The sequence below is a fragment of the Agelaius tricolor genome, unplaced genomic scaffold, assembly GCF_023055355.1.
Source record: "Agelaius tricolor isolate 1412-34295 unplaced genomic scaffold, bAgeTri1.0.p SCAF_1, whole genome shotgun sequence".
Classification (NCBI taxonomy): domain Eukaryota; kingdom Metazoa; phylum Chordata; class Aves; order Passeriformes; family Icteridae; genus Agelaius; species Agelaius tricolor.
In genome coordinates this window covers 113,704,980-113,722,669 of record NW_027269261.1, presented here as the reverse complement: position 1 = coordinate 113,722,669, position 17,690 = coordinate 113,704,980, and the positions used below count along the sequence as shown (strand labels likewise).

Genomic DNA, 17,690 nt, shown 5'->3' with positions numbered 1-17,690 from the left:
TTTAATTTTTTCAAATTTTCAAATTTTTTTTAGTTTTTTAAATTTTTTTTAATTTCTGATTTGAATTTCCTTTCATCCATGTAGAATTTCTTTTAATCCTTAAAATTTCCTTTAATCCTCAAAATTTCCTTTAATCCTTAAAATCCTGAGGGAGAAAGTTCTGAATTCATAGAAAATTTTCCACTGGATTTGGAGATAAAGAAAGAACTGATCAAAGCAGACCAGGATTGAGAAACTTTTCACACCCAACTCTCCAAAAACACCGAAATTATTAAAAATTATTATTAAAAATCAGGTAGAGACCTTAGGAAAGGTTCAAAATTCACCATTTCTTTCATGGAAATGAGAGTTGGACCATTGAAAATGGATAAATTTAACTCCAGAAATTCAATTTTTAATTTTTTTAAAATTTTAAATTTTTTTATATTTTTAAAAATTTTTTAATTTCTGCTTTGAATTTCCTTGAATCCTTAAAATTTCCTTTAATCCTTAAAATCCTGAGGGAGAAAGTTCTGAATTCATGGAGAATTTTCCAATGGATTTGGAGATAAAGAAAGAACTGATCAAAGCAGATTTAAATTTAACTCTAGAAATTGAATTTTTAATTTTTTAAAATTCTTAAATTTTAAAATTTTTTTAATTTTTTAATTTTTGAAATTTTTTTTTATTTTTTAATTTTTTTAATTTTTGCTTTGAATTTCCTTTAATCCTTAAAATTTCCTTTAATCCTCAAAATCCTGAGGGAGAAAGTTCTGAATTCATGGAGAATTTTCCAATGCATTTGGAGATAAAGAAAAAACTGATCAAAGCAGATTTAAATTTAACTCTAAAAATTTAATTTTTAATTTTTAAAAATTTTTTAACTTTTTAAAAATTTTTTAATTTCTGCTTTGAATTTCCTTTAATCCTTAAAATTTCCTTTAATCCTGAGGGAGAAAGTTCTGAATTCATGGAGAATTTTCCAATGGATTTGGAGATAAAGGAAAAACTGATCAAAGCAGATTTAAATTTAACTCTAGAAATTGAATTTTTAAATTTTTTTAATTTTAAATTTTTTTTAATTTTTTAATTTCTGCAGCTGAAAATAGATAAATTTAACTCTAAAATTGAATTTTTAAAATTTTTAAATTTTTAATTTTTTAAAATTTTTTAATTTCTGCAGCTCACTAATTGAAGAAATTGAAATAATTCTGATTTTTTTGCATCCCAAATTGAAGGAAATTTTACCTGCTCCACTCTGTGCCTGGTCTGGAGGAAGGGATCGTAGCGAGCCCGGATGGCCCTCATGGATGTTGGCTGAAAAAAACCCCAAAAATTCATTTTAGAAACTTTATTTTTCCCCCCAAAAATGCTGAAAACTTCAAATCCTGACTGACCCAAAGCCTCCAAACCCCCAACCCAAAACTTTGTAAAATTATAAATATGAATTTGGCTCTTTTTTAAAATATTTTTTAAATTTTTTTAAATTTATTAAAAATATTTTTAAATTTTTTAAAATTTTTTTAAAATATTTTTAAATTTTTAAATTTAAATTTAAATTTAAATTTTAAATTTTTTAAAATTTCAACATTTTTACCCTGAGATGGCACCATGACCTAAAATCACCAAAATTATTCCATTTTTAGTGTTTGCATTCCAACGAAATTCCAATATTTTGGAATATTCCAAATTATTCCAATATTTTTAGTGCTCTCCAAGCTAAAATAAAACTCTGCTATGAGTCACAAAAAGTGTTACAAAAACCACAAAATGTTTTTAAAATTCCTCCTACACTCAGTCTGGGTCTCAAATATTTCTAAATTAAATTTATTCCTTCAATTAAAATTTTAAAAAAAATCATTTTTTAAATCACCAGCTGATGGGAACCTATTAATAAAATTTTAAATAGATTTATATTTCTAAATTAAATTTATTCCTTCAATTAAAATTTTTAAAAAAAACATTTTTTAAATCACCAGCTGATGGGAACCTATTAATAAAGTTTTAAATAGATTTATATTTCTAAATTAAATTTATTCCTTCAATTAAAATTTAAAAAAAATAATTTTTTAAATCACCAGCTGATGGGAAGCTATTAATAATATTTTAAATAGATTTATATTTCTAAATTAAATTTATTCCTTCAATTAAAATTAAAAAAAAAATCATTTTTTAAATCACCAGCTGATGGGAAGCTACTAATAAAATTTTAAATAGATTTATATTTCTAAATTAAATTTATTCCTTCAATTAAAATTAAAAAAAAAAATCATTTTTTAAATCACCAGCTGATGGGAACCTATTAATAATATTTTAAATAGATTTATATTTCTAAATTAAATTTATTCCTTCAATTGCTGATGGGAACATATTAATAAAATTTTAAATAGATTTATATTTCTAAATTAAATTTATTCCTTCAATTAAAATTTAAAAAAAAAATCATTTTTTAAATCACCAGCTGATGGGAACCTATTAATAAAGTTTTAAATAGATTTATATTTCTAAATTAAATTTATTCCTTCAATTAAAATTTTTTAAAAAATCATTTTTTAAATCACCAGCTGATGGGAACCTATTAATAATATTTTAAATAGATTTATATTTCTAAATTAAATTTATTCCTTCAATTGCTGATGGGAACATATTAATAAAATTTTAAATAGATTTATATTTCTAAATTAAATTTATTCCTTCAATTAAAATTTTAAAAAAATCATTTTTAATCACCAGCTGATGGGAACCTATTAATAAAATTTTAAATAGATTTATATTTCTAAATTAAATTTATTCCTTCAATTAAAATTAAAAAAAAATCATTTTTTAAATCACCAGCTGATGGGAAGCTACTAATAAAATTTTAAATAGGTTTATATTTCTAAATTAAATTTATTCCTTCAATTAAAAATTTTTAAAAAATCATTTTTTAAATCACCAGCTGATGGGAAGCTATTAATAATATTTTAAATAGATTTATATTTCTAAATTAAATTTATTCAATTAAAATTTTAAAAAATCATTTTTTAAATCACTAGCTGATGGGAACCTATTATTAAAATTTTAAATAGATTTATATTTCTAAATTAAATTTATTCAATTAAAATTTTAAAAAATCATTTTTTAAATCACTAGCTGATGGGAACCTATTATTAAAATTTTAAATAGATTTATATTTCTAAATTAAATTTATTCCTTCAATTGCTGATGGGAACATATTAATAAAATTTTAAATAGATTTATATTTCTAAATTAAATTTATTCAATTAAAATTTAAAAAAATCATTTTTTAAATCACCAGCTGATGGGAAGCTATTAATAATATTTTATATAGATTTATATTTCTAAATTAAATTTATTCAATTAAAATTTTAAAAAATCATTTTTTAAATCACTAGCTGATGGGAACCTATTATTAAAATTTTAAATAGATTTATATTTCTAAATTAAATTTATTCCTTCAATTAAAATTTTAAAAAAAATCATTTTTTAAATCACCAGCTGATGGGAAGCTATTAATAATATTTTAAATAGATTTTCTAGTCCCTGGATTCACTTGATATTTCCCATTTTTTCCTATTTAAAGATGGAAATCACTGAGTTAACAACAGAAATAATTTCTATTTAAAAGGAATTTTCAGCAAATTAATCCAGGTGGGTTTTACCTCATTTTCCTACCACAGCTTTGGAGTTTTTTGGTTAAAATCAGTCCCAATAATTCAATCATAAACTGTTGTTAAACCTTCTCCAGACAACAGGGAGGGAAGTTTGGAAATAGAAAAATTTAAATATAAAAATTTCAATTTATCACTGCAGATAAAAGGGAATTCATTGAATTTCAGGGGTATTAACAGCTAAAAAATGAGGATTTTTTAATCAAAATTTACACTTCTTTTAATATTCTGTAGGAACCTCTCCAGATCTCTGTGTTTGAAGAACCTTCTTAGACAAATTTTAAAATTTGAACTCATCATGAATTGCAATAATTTGTAATTATTTGTAATTGTAATAATTACAAAAATGCAGTGAATTAATTGTAATTAATTATTGTAAGAATTCCTCTCCTGGATTTTGCTTTAAAACCTGAAGTTTATGAAAGTTGATTTTGGTTTTTTTTTTGATTTTTGTGTTTATTTTTGCCTTTATTCTTGCAAGAGGAGGGAGCAGCAGAAATAAAGCCCAGCCTAAACCAAAGCCAGGCTTAAGGAATGTGGGAATAACAAAAAAAAAATTAAAATTAAAAAGAAAAATAAAAAATCAGAACCTCATATCCTGTGTAGGACTGGGTGGAATATTCAAAATCAGAGTCAGGGCCCCCTGGGCAATACCTGCAGGGAAAAAAAAACAGAAAAAACCAAGAATTCAACTCAAAATTCCAATTATTTCTGTGATATTGATATTAAAATTGGAATTAATTGGAATTAATTTGCATGAGAATGAGACCTGAAAGAAGCCAGGGAGATTTTCTGGAAGCAAAATCCATGGAAATATTTCTGGGCTATTCCATTGTTTTTTAGGGAGCAGCCATAAAAGTTTTGGGGCAATGGTTACAAGCAAATAAATGGATTTTTTTTTAAATAATAATTTCAAAATTGGAATGTTTTCCATGATTCCCTCAATTCTCTCACTTTATTCCATGCAGAATATGAATTTTTTTGGGCCAAGGAGAGATGGAAAATTGAATTATCACCCATGCACTTTGCCAGAAATTTGGGGAATTTTAACATTTTAACATTTTAACATTTTAACATTTTAACATTTGGATGGTGAGGAAACTCAGCTGTAGGAGTCATCCATCCTCATTATAAAATTAATTAGAAATTAATGAATAAATTAATCACCATGCCCACATTCATTTGCTGGCAATTTGTGCATTTTAGACAAGGAATTACCTGGAAAATTTCATGGATTTGGGGCAGGGAATGTTTGGGAAGAAATGAAAATGTGGGAAAAGAATCATCAAAATCAGATTTCAAGGGAATGGAGTCAAAATGAGGAGGAGAATTCAAAATAAGCCAAGCCCTTGTTCTTTAATCTGAATAAAATGGAGCTGATGCCAGGAGATTTCAGCAGCTGGAGGGCAAAAAATTAATAAGAAATCAATAGAAATCAATAGAAATTAATAGAAATTAATAAAGAAAATAAGAATAAATTAATAATTACAAGGGTGGGAAGCTAATGTTAAAATTAATAGAAATTAATAGAAATTAATAAAGAAAATAATAATAAATTAATAATCACAAGGGTGGGAAGCTAATGTTAAAATTAATAATAAATCAATATAAATTAATAAATAAAATAACACTAAATTAATAATCACAAGGGTGGGAAGCTAATGTCCAAATTAATAATAAATGAATATAAATTAATAAAGAAAATAACACTAAATTAATAATCACAAGGGTGGGAAGCTAATGTTCAAATTAATAATAAATCAATAGAAATTAATAAAGAAAATAACACTAAATTAATAATCACAAGGGTGGGAAGCTGATGTTAAAATTAATAAGAAATCAATAGAAATGAATAGAAATGAATAAAGAAAATAATAATAAATTAATAATCACAAGGGTGGGAACCTAATATCCAAATTAATAATAAATGAATATAAATTGATATAAATTAATAAAGATAATAATAATAAATTAATAATCACAAAGGTGGGAAGCTAATATCCAAATTAATAATAAATCAATATAAATGAATAGAAATTAATAAAGAAAATAATAATAAATTAATAATCACAAGGGTGGGAAGCTAATGTTCAAATTAATAATAAATGAATATAAATGAATAAAGAAAATAACACTAAATTAATAATCACAAGGGTGGGAAGCTAATGTTCAAATTAATAATAAATGAATATAAATTAATAAAGATAATAATAATAAATTAATAATCACAAGGGTGGGAAGGTAATATCAAAATAAATAATAAATTAATATAAATGAATATAAATTAATAACAAAAATAATAATAAATTAATAATCACAAGGGTGGGAAGCTAATGTTAAAATTAATAATAAATGAATATAAATTAATATAGAAAATAATAATAAATTAATAATCACAAGGGTAGGAAGCTAATATTCAAATTAATAATAAATCAATAGAAATGAATAGAAATTAATAAAGAAAATAATAATAAATTAATAATCACAAGGGTGGGAAGCTAATGTTAAAATTAATAATAAATCTATATAAATCAATAAAGAAAATAACACTAAATTAATAATCACAAGGGTGGGAAGCTAATATTCAAATTAATAATAAATCTATATAAATGAATAAAAATTAATAAAGAAAATAATAATAAATTAATAATCACAAGGGTAGGAAGCTAATATTCAAATTAATAATAAATCAATAGAAATGAATAGAAATTAATAAAGAAAATAATAATAAATTAATAATCACAAGGGTGGGAAGCTAATGTTCAAATTAATAATAAATTAATATAAATTAATAAATAAAATAACACTAAATTTATAATCACAAGGGTGGGAAGCTAATATTCAAATTAATCATAAATCAATAGAAATGAATAGAAATGAATAAAGAAAATAATAATAAATTAATAATCACAAGGGTGGGAAGCTAATGTTCAAATTAATAATAAATTAATATAAATGAATAGAAATTAATAAAGAAAATAACACTAAATTAATAATCACAAGGGTGGGAAGCTAATGTTAAAATTAATAATAAATGAATAGAAATTAATAAAGAAAATAACACTAAATTAATAATCACAAGGGTGGGAAGCTAATGTTCAAATTAATAATAAATGAATATAAATTAATAAAGATAATAATAATAAATTAATAATTACAAGGGTGGGAAGCTAATGTTAAAATTAATAATAAATGAATATAAATTAATAAAGAAAATAACACTAAATTAATAATCACAAGGGTGGGAAGCTAATGTTCAAATTAATAATAAATTAATATAAATTAATAAAGATAATAACAATAAATTAATAATCACAAGGGTGGGAAGCTAATGTTCAAATTAATAATAAATGAATATAAATTAATATAAATAAATAAAGAAAATAATAATAAATTAATAATCACAAGGGTGGGAAGCTAATATCCAAATTAATAATAAATCAATATAAATGAATATAAATTAATAAAGAAAATAATAATAAATTAATAATCACAAGGGTGGGAAGCTAATATTCAAATTAATAATAAATCAATAGAAATGAATATACATTAATAAAGAAAATAATAATAAATTAATAATCACAAGGGTGGGAAGCTAATGTTCAAATTAATAATAAATGAATATAAATGAATAAAGAAAATAACACTAAATTAATAATCACAAGGGTGGGAAGCTAATGTTCAAATTAATAATAAATGAATATAAATTAATAAAGATAATAATAATAAATTAATAATCACAAGGGTGGGAAGGTAATATCAAAATAAATAATAAATTAATATAAATGAATATAAATTAATAACAAAAATAATAATAAATTAATAATCACAAGGGTGGGAAGCTAATATCCAAATTAATCATAAATCAATATAAATGAATATAAATTAATAAAGAAAATAACACGAAATTAATAATCACAAGGGTGGGAAGCTAATGTTCAAATTAATTATAAATCAATATAAATGAATATAAATTAATAAAGAAAATAATAATAAATTAATAATCACAAGGGTGGGAAGCTAATATTCAAATTAATAATAAATCAATATAAATTGATAAAGAAAATAACACTAAATTAATAATCACAAGGGTGGGAAGCTAATATCCAAATTAACAATAAATCAATATAAATGAATAGAAATGAATAAAGAAAATAACACTAAATTAATAATCTCAAGGGTGGGTTTGGGTCCTGGAAGGAGGAGATTTTCTCCCTTGAGGAAAAGGTGAAAATTTCAGTTTTTGGTGGGAGTGGCTGCTCCTGCAGGGCTGGGGTTGTCCAGGAATGCTGGGAAAGGAACTTTGGGGGAATTCCTCAGGAATGGGGATTTCAAAAATCCCTGGGCAGGAATTGTTCCCAAAATTCACCTGAAACTCCCTGGAACAACCTGGGAAAAGTCCCAAATTCCTCCTCAGGGAATTCCAAATCCGTGTCCCCAAGTGGGATTTCCATGGGAATTTGGAATTCCTTTGGGGACAGGGATTCCAAACCTCCCTGGCAAACCCCTTCCAGGCAGGAATTGTTCCCAAAACCCAACCTGGACTTCCCCTGGAACAACTTCTGGCTCTTTCCTGGGAAAAATCCCAATTTCTTCTATCAAGGAATTCCAAATCCGTGTCCCCAAATAGGATTTCCATAGGGATTGGGAATTCCTCTTGGATGGGGATTCCAAACCTCCCTGGGCAGGAATTGTTCCCAAAACCCAACCTGAACTTCTCCTGGAACAATCTGGGAGAAATCCCAATTTCTTCTATCAAGGAATTCCAGATCCGTGTCCCCAAGTGGGATTTCCACGGGGATTGGGAATTCCTCAGGAATGGGGATTCCAAACCTCCCTGGGCAGGAATTCCAGGGTTGGAAAACTCTGTCCAGGCAGGAATTGTTCCCAAAATCCAACCTGAACCTCTCCTGGAACAACCTGAGGCCATTTCCTGGGAGAAATCCCAATCCCTCCTCAGGGAATTCCAGATCCGTGTCCACAAGTGCCACTTCCATGGGAATTTGGAATTCCTCAGGAATGGGGATTTCAAAAATCCCTGGGCAGGAATTGTTCCCAAAATCAAACCTGAAACTCCCTGGAACAATCTGGGAAAAATCCCAATTTCTTCTATCAGGGAATTCCAGATCCGTGTCCCCAAGTGCCACTTCCACAGGGACTGGGAATTCCTCAGGAATGGGGATTCCAAAAATCCCTGGGCAGGAATTGTTCCCAAAATCCAACCTGAACCTCTCCTGGAGGAACTTCAGGCTCTTTCCTGGGAAAAATCCCAATTCCTCCTATCAGGGAATTCCAGATCCGTGTCCCCAAGTGCCACTTCCACAGGGACTGGGAATTCCTCTGGGAATGGGGAAGGAATTGTTCCCAAAATCCAACCTGGAACAATCTGGGAGAAATCCCAATTCCTCCTGTCAGGGAATTCCAGATCCGTGTCCCCAGGTGGGATTTCCACGGGGATTGGGAATTCCTCTGGGATTGGGGATTCCAAACCTCCCTGGGCAGGAATTGTTCCCAAAACCCAACCTGAACTTCTCCTGGAACAATCTGGGAGAAATCCCAATTTCTTCTATCAAGGAATTCCAGATCCATGTCCCCAAATGGGACTTCCACAGGGATTTGGAATTCCTTTGGGAACAGGGATTCCAAACCTCCCTGGCAAACCCTTTCCAGGCAGGAATTGTTCCCAAAACCCAACCTAAAACTTCCTGGAACAACTTCTGGCTGTTCCCTGAGAAAAATCCCAATTCCTTTTATCAGGGAATTCCAGATCCATGTCCCCAAGGGCCACTTCCAGTGATTGGGAATTCCTCTGGGAATGGGGATTCCAAACCTCCCTGGGCAGGAATATTCCCAAAACCCAACCTGAAACTCCCTGGAACAACCTGAGGCCATTTCCTGGGAGAAATCCCAATTCCTCCTGTCAGGGAATTCCAGATCCGTGTCCACAAGTGCCACCTCCATGGGAATCTGGAATTCCTCTGGGAATGGGGATTTGAATTCCTGGGCAGATCCCAAAATCCAACCTGAAACTCCCTGGAACAATCTGGTAGAAATCCCAATCCCACCTGCCAGGGAATTCCAGATCCGTGTCCCCAGGTGGGATTTCCATGGGAATTTGGAATTCCTCTGGGAATGGGGATTCCAAACCTCCCTGGGCAGGAATTGTTCCCAAAACCCAACCTGAACTTCCCCTGGAACAACCTGAGGCCATTTCCTGGGAGAAATCTCAATTCCTCCTCAGGGAATTCCAGATCCGTGTCCCCAAGTGCCACTTCCACAGGGACTGGGAATTCCTCTGGGAATGGGGAAGGAATTGTTCCCAAAATCCAACCTGGAACAATCTGGTAGAAATCCCAATTCCTCCTGTCAGGGAATTCCAGATCCGTGTCCCCAAATGGGTTTTTCACGGGGATTGGGAATTCCTTTGGGGACAGGGATTCCAAACCTCCCTGGAAAACCCTTTCCAGGCAGGAATTGTTCCCAAAACCCAACCTAAAACTTCCTGGAACAACTTCTGGCTGTTCCCTGGGAGAAATCCCAATTCCTCCTATCAGGGAATTCCAGATCCGTGTCCACAAGTGCCACTTCCAGTGATTGGGAATTCCTCTGGGAATGGGGATTCCAAACCTCTCTGGGCAGGAATTGTTCCCAAAATTCACCGGAAACTCCCTGGAACAATCTGGGAGAAATCCCAATCCCACCTGCCAGGGAATTCCAGATCCGTGTCCCCAAGTGCCAGTTCCATGGGAATTTGGAATTCCTCTGGGAATGAGGATTCCAAAAATCCCTGGGCAGGAATTGTTCCCAAAACCCAACCTGAACTTCTGGCTCTTTCCTGGAAAAAATCCCAATTTCTTCTATCAAGGAATTCCAAATCCATGTCCCCAAGTGGGACTTCCATGGGGATTAGGAATTCCTTTGGGAACAGGGATTCCAAACCTCCCTGGCAAACCCTTTCCAGGCAGGAATTGTTCCCAAAACCCAACCTGAACCTCTCCTGGAACAACCTGAGGCCGTTTCCTGGGAGAAATCCCAATTCCTCCTCAGGGAATTCCAGATCCGTGTCCCCAAGTGCCACTTCCACAGGGATTGGGAATTCCTCTGGGAATGGGGATTCCAAACCTCCCTGGGCAGGAATTGTTCCCAAAATCCAACCTGAACCTCCCTGGAACAATCTGGGAAAAGTCCCAATTCCTCCTGTCAGGAATTCCAGATCTGTGTCCCCAGGTGGGATTTCCATGGGGATTGGGATTTCCTCTGGGAATGGGGAAGGAATTGTTCCCAAAATCCAACCTGGAACAATCTGGTAGAAATCCCAATTCCTCCTGTCAGGGAATTCCAGATCCGTGTCCCCAAGTGCCACTTCCATGGGATTTCCATGGGAATTTGGAATTCCTCAGGAATGGGGATTCCAAAAATCACTGGGCAGGAATTGTTCCCAAAATTCACCTGAAACTCCCTGGAACAATCTGGGAGAAATCCCAATTCCTTTTATCAGGGAATTGCAGATCCCTGTCCCCAAGTGCCACTTCCACAGGGATTGGGAATTCCTCTGGGAATGGGGATTCCAAACCTCCCTGGGCAGGAATTGTTCCCAAAACCCAACCTGAAACTCCCTGGAACAATCTGGGAGAAATCCCAATCCCACCTGCCTGGGAATTCCAGATCCGTGTCCCCAAGTGCCACATCCACAGGGATTGGGAATTCCTCTGGGAATGAGGATTCCAAAAATCCCTGGGCAGGAATTGTTCCCAAAATCCAACCTGAACCTCTCCTGGAGGAACTTCTGGCTCTTTCCTGGGAAAAATCCCAATTTCTTCTATCAGGGAATTCCAGATCCGTGTCCCCAAATAGGATTTCCATAGGGATTGGGAATTCCTCAGGAATGGGAATTCCAAAAATCCCTGGGCAGGAATTGTTCCCAAAATCCAACCTGAACTTCTCCTGGAGGAACTTCAGGCTCTTTCCTGGGAAAAATCCCAATTTCTTCTATCAGGGAATTCCAAATCCGTGTCCCCAGGTGGGATTTCCATGGGAATTTGGAATTCCTCTGGGAATGGGGATTCCAAACCTCCCTGGGCAGGAATTGTTCCCAAAACCCAACCTGAACTTCCCCTGGAACAACCTGAGGCCATTTCCTGGGAGAAATCCCAATTCCTCCTGCCAGGGAAAGCTGCAAAAGGCAGCAGAACTGAGATCAGAGCTGAGCAGCAGCCATGAGATAAATCAGCAGAGAAATTCTGGAAAATGTACAAAAATAAGGACAAACAGAACAATAATCTAGAATATTGGTCTGGAATAACTCCCTAAGCTGCAGGAAAGTTTATCTGGAGAGATATTAGGAAGTTTTAATGTTAATAATGGAGCTCTGTGCATTGTGTTATAGGGCTCACAAGCAGGAATTGGATTGGAAATAAGCAAAATAAATTGTTTTAACCAAAGGTAAAACAATGGATGGAACTGCCATCAATGTGCTTTTGCTTTTTATAATTGTAAAAAACTTTTAAATTCAGTTGTACCATGAAATTCTCTGTCTGTGCCTGGGGTGTGAGGCAAGCAGGAATTGGATTCAAAATTAGCAAAATAATTCAGTGTTTTAACCAAAGGTAAAACAATGGATGGAACTGCCATCAATGTGCTTTTGCTTGGTGTGATTGCTCAAAAAACAACTTTTAAATTAAATTGTACCATGGAATGAGAGGGATGCTGGAAAATCAAAGAGCTCCAAGTGTGGGAATGCAGAAAATCAGAGATTTGGGAAAGCTGCAAAAGGAGCAGAACTGAGATCAGAGCTGAGCAGCAGCCATGAGATAAATCAGCAGAGAAATTCTGTCAAATGTAGAAAAGTAAGGACAAATAGAACAAAAATCTAGAATATTGGTCTGGAATAACTCCCTAAGCTGCGGGAAAGTTTATCTGGAGAGATATTAGGAAGTTTTAAGGTTAATAATGGAGCTCTGTGCATTTGTTATAGGGCTCACAGGCAGGAATTGGATTGGAAATAAGCAAAATAAATTGTTTTAACTAAAGGTACCTGGGCTTAGAGTGGTTGGATGGAACTGCCATCAATGTGTTTTTGCTTGGTGTGATTGTAAAAAACTTTTAAATTCAGTTGTACCATGAAATTCTCTGTCTGTGCCTGGGCTGTGAGGCAAGCAGGAATTGGATTCAAAATTAGCAAAATAATTCAGTGTTTTAACCAAAGGTAAAACAATGGATGGAACTGCCAACAATGTGCTTTTGCTTGGTGTGATTGCTCCAAAAACAACTTTTAAATCAAATTCTACCATGAAATTCCCTGTCTGTGCTGGGCTGTGAGCTGCTGGCACCTCCCCACTGTCCCAGCCATGGGATGGGGCTGATGCTGGCAATCAAAGAGCTCAGAGAATGAAACCAGCACATCCCTGGCACTCCCATCCCGTTTGTCATTTGTACCAATCAGATTTGGGTTGCACACCCACCCAAATTTTGTGTCCCCATACTCACACACAGATGTTCCCCGTGAAGTTGATGTGGGGGCACCGGTGGGGTTTGCACATCACGGCCACCACGGCGATCTGCCAGGGAAATTGCAGGAATTACCCCAAAATTTACAAAATTCAACTGTTTTTTGTGAGGCTGGGGGTGCTGGGGGCATCTGTGGGGCTGTTCTGTGGTAAAATTGATGTGGGTTAAGCCCAGAAGGGGAAAACAAAGCCAGAGAGAAATAGGAATCTTGAAGAAATTCTATTAAATATTATTTCATGCTGTCAGGTTTTGTACTAAGAATAAATAAGAAATGAATTAATAAATAAATGTTTGAGGTCTGATATAGAGAATGGGGTGGTTTACAGTGAACAGGTCTGATATGGAGAATTAGGGCTGATATAAAAAATCAGGAGGTTTCAGAATAAATTGGGGTCTATATGAAGATTTAGGTGGTTTCAGAATAAATTGGGGTCTGATATGGAAAATTAGGTCTGATATGAAAAATTAGGTGGTTTCAGTATAAATTGGGGTTTGATATGGAGATTTAGGTGGTTTCAGTGTAAATTAGGGTCTGATATGAAGAATTAGGTGGTTTCAGTGTAAATTGGGGTTTGATATAAAAAATCAGGTGGTTTCAGAATAAACTGGAGTCTGAGATGAAGATTTAGGTGGTTTGAGAATAAATTGGGGTCTGATATCAAGAATTAGGTGGTTTCAGTGTAAATTGGGGTCAGATATGGAGAATTAGGTCTGATATGAAAAATTAGGTGATTTCAGTATAATTTGGGGTCTGATAAGGAGAATTAGGTGGTTTCAGTTTAAATTTGGGTCTGATATAAAAAATTAGATGGTTTCAGTGTAAATTGGGCTCTGATATGGAGATTTAGGTGGTTTCAGAATAAATTGGGGTCTGATATCAAGAATTAGGTGGATTCAGAGTAAATTGGTGTCTGATACGGAGAATTAGGTCTGATATAAAAAGTTAGGTGATCTCAGTATAAATTGGGGTTTGATATGGAGATTTAGGTGGTTTCAGTGCAAATTGGGGTCTGATATAAAAAATTAGGTGATTTCAGTATAAATTTGGGTCTGATATGGAGATTTAGGTGGTTTCAGAATAAATTGGGGTCTGATATCAAGAATTAGGTGGTTTCAGAATAAATTGGGGTCTGATATAAAAAATCAGGTGGTTTCAGTGTAAATTAGGGACTGATATAAAAAAATTAGGTGGTTTCAGTATAAACTGGGCTCTGATATGGAGATTTAGGTGGATTCAGAATAAATTGGGGTTGGATATGGAGAATTAGGTCTGATATAAAAAATAGGTGATGTCAGTATAAATTGGGGTTTGATATGGAGATTTAGGTGGTTTCAGTGTAAATTGGGGTCTGATATAAAGAACTGAGCAGCTTCAGTATAAACTGGGCTCTGATATAAAGAATCAGGTCTGATATAAAGAATTAGCTGGTTTCAGTATAAACTGGGGTCTGATATGGAGATTTAGGTGGTTTCAGTATAAATTCGGGTCTGATATAAAGAATTAGATGGTTTCAGTGTAAATTGGGGTCTGATATGGACATTTAGGTGGATTCAGAATAAACTGGGGTCTGATATAAAGAATTTAGGTGGTTTCAGAATAAATTGGGGTCTGATGTGGAAATTTAGGTGGTTTCAGTGTAAATTTGGGTCTGATATCAAAAATTAGGTGGTTTCACTATAAATTTGGGTCTGCTATGGAGATTTAGGTGGTTTCAGTATAAACTGGGCTCTAATACAGAGATTTAGGTGGTTTCAGTGTAAATTGGGGTCTGATATAAAAATCCCTATCCCAGGGTGCTTTCCATGGACCCTTCCAGGGATGCAGAACCACAGGAAAACCTCCAAGGAAGGAACTTTTCCCCCAAACTCTCCTCTGTGCTGAAAAGGCAGCGCCACCCCTGCCTTTGGGTGGGGATTCAACCCAAATTACCCAAATTTGGGGCTGGGAGCAGGGAGGGTGTGGGGAAGGAGGAGAAACCCCCTGTGTCTCACCCCACTGGCCGTCCTGATGGGCTTGGCCTTGAGCTTTGGCAGCAGAACCTTCCGGAACTGCGGCGGCACGGCCGCGATGATGTCGACGAGACGCGGCTGCGCCGGCAGCCCGTACCTGGCTGAGGTCCTGGTCTTCAGCCTGCAAATAAAAACACCCAGAATCACCAAAAATACCCAAAATCAGCAAAAGCTGCCCTCCTTTCCACCTGTGCCACAGGGATCCTGGCAGGCTCCTCCAGTTCTGCTCCACAAGCAGCTGCAGTGGGTGTGAAAAAACCAAAACTCAACTGACAGCTGATCGTACCTGGCTGAGGGTTTGGTCTTCAGCCTGCATCCAGAAACACCCAAAATCCACAGAAACCACCCAAAATCACCAAAAAACACCAAAATCACCAAAAGCTGCCCTCCTTTCCATCTGTGCCACAGGGATCCTGTCAGGCTCCTCCAGTTCTGCTCCACAAGCAGCTGCAGTGGGTGTGGAAACACCAAAATTCAACTGACAGCTGCCTGTGCCTGGCTGAGGGTTTGGTCTTCAGCCTGCAAATAAAAACACCCAAACCCATCCAAAAATACCCCAAAATCACCCAAAATCACCAAAATCTGCCCTCCTTTCCACCTGTGCCACAGAGATCCAGGCAGAAGAATTAAACACAACTGCAGGGTGATGGAAACACCAAAACTCAACTCACAGCTGATTGTACCTGGCTGAGGGTTTGGTCTTCAGCCTGCAACCACAAACAGCCAAAATCCACAGAAACCACCCAAAATCACCAAAAAACACCCCAAAATCACCAAAAGCTGCCCTCCTTTCCATCTGTGCCACAGAGATCCTTGCAGGCTCCTCCAGTTCTGCTCCACAAGCAGCTGCAGTGGGTGATGGAAACACCAAAACTGAACTCACAGCTGCCTGTGCCTGGCTGAGGGTTTGATCTTCAGCCTGCAAATAAAACCACCCAAAATCATCCAAAAATACCCAAAATCATCCAAAAATACCCAAAATCACCAAAAAACACCAAAAAATCACCAAAAGCTGCCCTCCTTTCCACCTGTGCCACAGGGATCCTGGCAGGCTCCTCCAGTTCTGCTCCACAAGCAGCTGCAGTGGGTGTGGAAACACCAAAACTCAACTGACAGCTGATCGTACCTGGCTCAGGGTTTGGTTTTCAGCCTGCAAATAAAAACACCCAAACCCACCCAAAAATACCCAAAATCACCAAAAAAACCCTCCAAAATCATCAAAACCTGCCCTCTTTTCCACCTGTGCCACAGAGATCCAGGCAGAAGAATTAAACACAACTGCAGGGTGATGGAAACACCAAAACTCAGCTCACAGCTGCCTGTGCCTGGCTGAGGGTTTGGTTTTCAGCCTGCAACCACAAACACCCAAAATCATCCAAAAATACCCAAAATCACCAAAATCACCAAAAGCTGCCCTCCTTTCCATCTGTGCCACAGAGATCCTGGCAGGCTCCTCCAGTTCTGCTCCACAAGCAGCTGCAGTGGGTGTGGAAACACCAAAACTCAACTGACAGCTGATCGTACCTGGCTCAGGGTTTGGTTTTCAGCCTGCAACCAGAAACAGCCAAAATCATCGAAAATCACCCAAAAAATACCCAAAATCACCAAAAAAATACCCAAAATCACCAAAACCTGCCCTCCTTTCCACCTGTGCCACAGAGATCCAGGCAGAAGAATTAAACACAACTGCAGGGTGATGGAAACACCAAAACTCAACTGACACTGCCTGTGCCTGGCTGAGGGTTTGGTCTTCAGCCTGCAACCAAAACACACAAAACTATCCAAAAATACCCAAAATCACCAAAATCACCAAAATCTGCCCTCCTTTCCACGTGTGCCACAGGGATCCTGGCAGGCTCCTCCAGTTCTGCTCCACAAGCAGCTGCAGTGGGTGTGGAAACACCAAAACTCAACTGACAGCTGTCAATGGTTTTTTATTTTCTGTGTTTTCCCCCTAAATTTGGTTTTATCCTGACTCTTGCAAAGCTCCTGCTGGGCCATTTTCAGGGATAATTCCTGCTTGGTGTTTAATTGCTTGTGGTGATTAATTAATGTCATTAATTAACCCTACACACCCAGCCAGGAGCTGAGTTCTCCTCCAAGGCAATTCCTGGCAGGAATTTCCAGGAAAAAGTTTGGAATTATGGCAATAAAGTGGGAAAAGTGGGGGAAATTTGGGTTTTCTTGCTCTACAGAAATAAAGGAAGAAGGAATTTCTGGAAACAATAAATTCAGGATTTCTTACTTCACATAAATAAAGGAGGAAAAAAATTTTTATAAACAACAAATTCAGGTTTTCTTACTCCACATAAATAAAGAAGAAATTGCTGTAAACATCAAAATCAGGAATTCTTTTTCCAAATAAATAAATAAAGGAGGAAGAAATTTCTGTAAACAAAAAATTCAGGTTTTCTTACTCACACAAATAAAAAAGGAAAAAGTTTCTGTAAGTAAAAAATTCAGCTTTTATTACTCCAAATAAGTCAAGGAAGAAGGAATTTCTATAAAGAACAAATTCAGGAT

General features: G+C 34.8%; 1 protein-coding gene across 2 annotated transcripts in view; it reads right to left on the bottom strand.

Moving 5' to 3' along the window:
* The window catches only part of ELP3 (elongator acetyltransferase complex subunit 3), a 146,053-nt gene that overhangs the window by 124,604 nt on the left and 3,759 nt on the right, over positions 1 to 17,690 (bottom strand). For both annotated transcript variants that reach the window (XM_071448056.1, XM_071448046.1), the window contains exons 3-6: positions 15,150 to 15,288; positions 13,137 to 13,207; positions 4,241 to 4,304; positions 1,228 to 1,296 (exon numbers count right to left, since the gene is read on the bottom strand). In XM_071448056.1, coding sequence (XP_071304157.1) covers positions 1,228 to 1,296; positions 4,241 to 4,304; positions 13,137 to 13,207; positions 15,150 to 15,288 — 343 coding nt within the window. The remainder of the gene's footprint in view (positions 1 to 1,227; positions 1,297 to 4,240; positions 4,305 to 13,136; positions 13,208 to 15,149; positions 15,289 to 17,690) is intronic.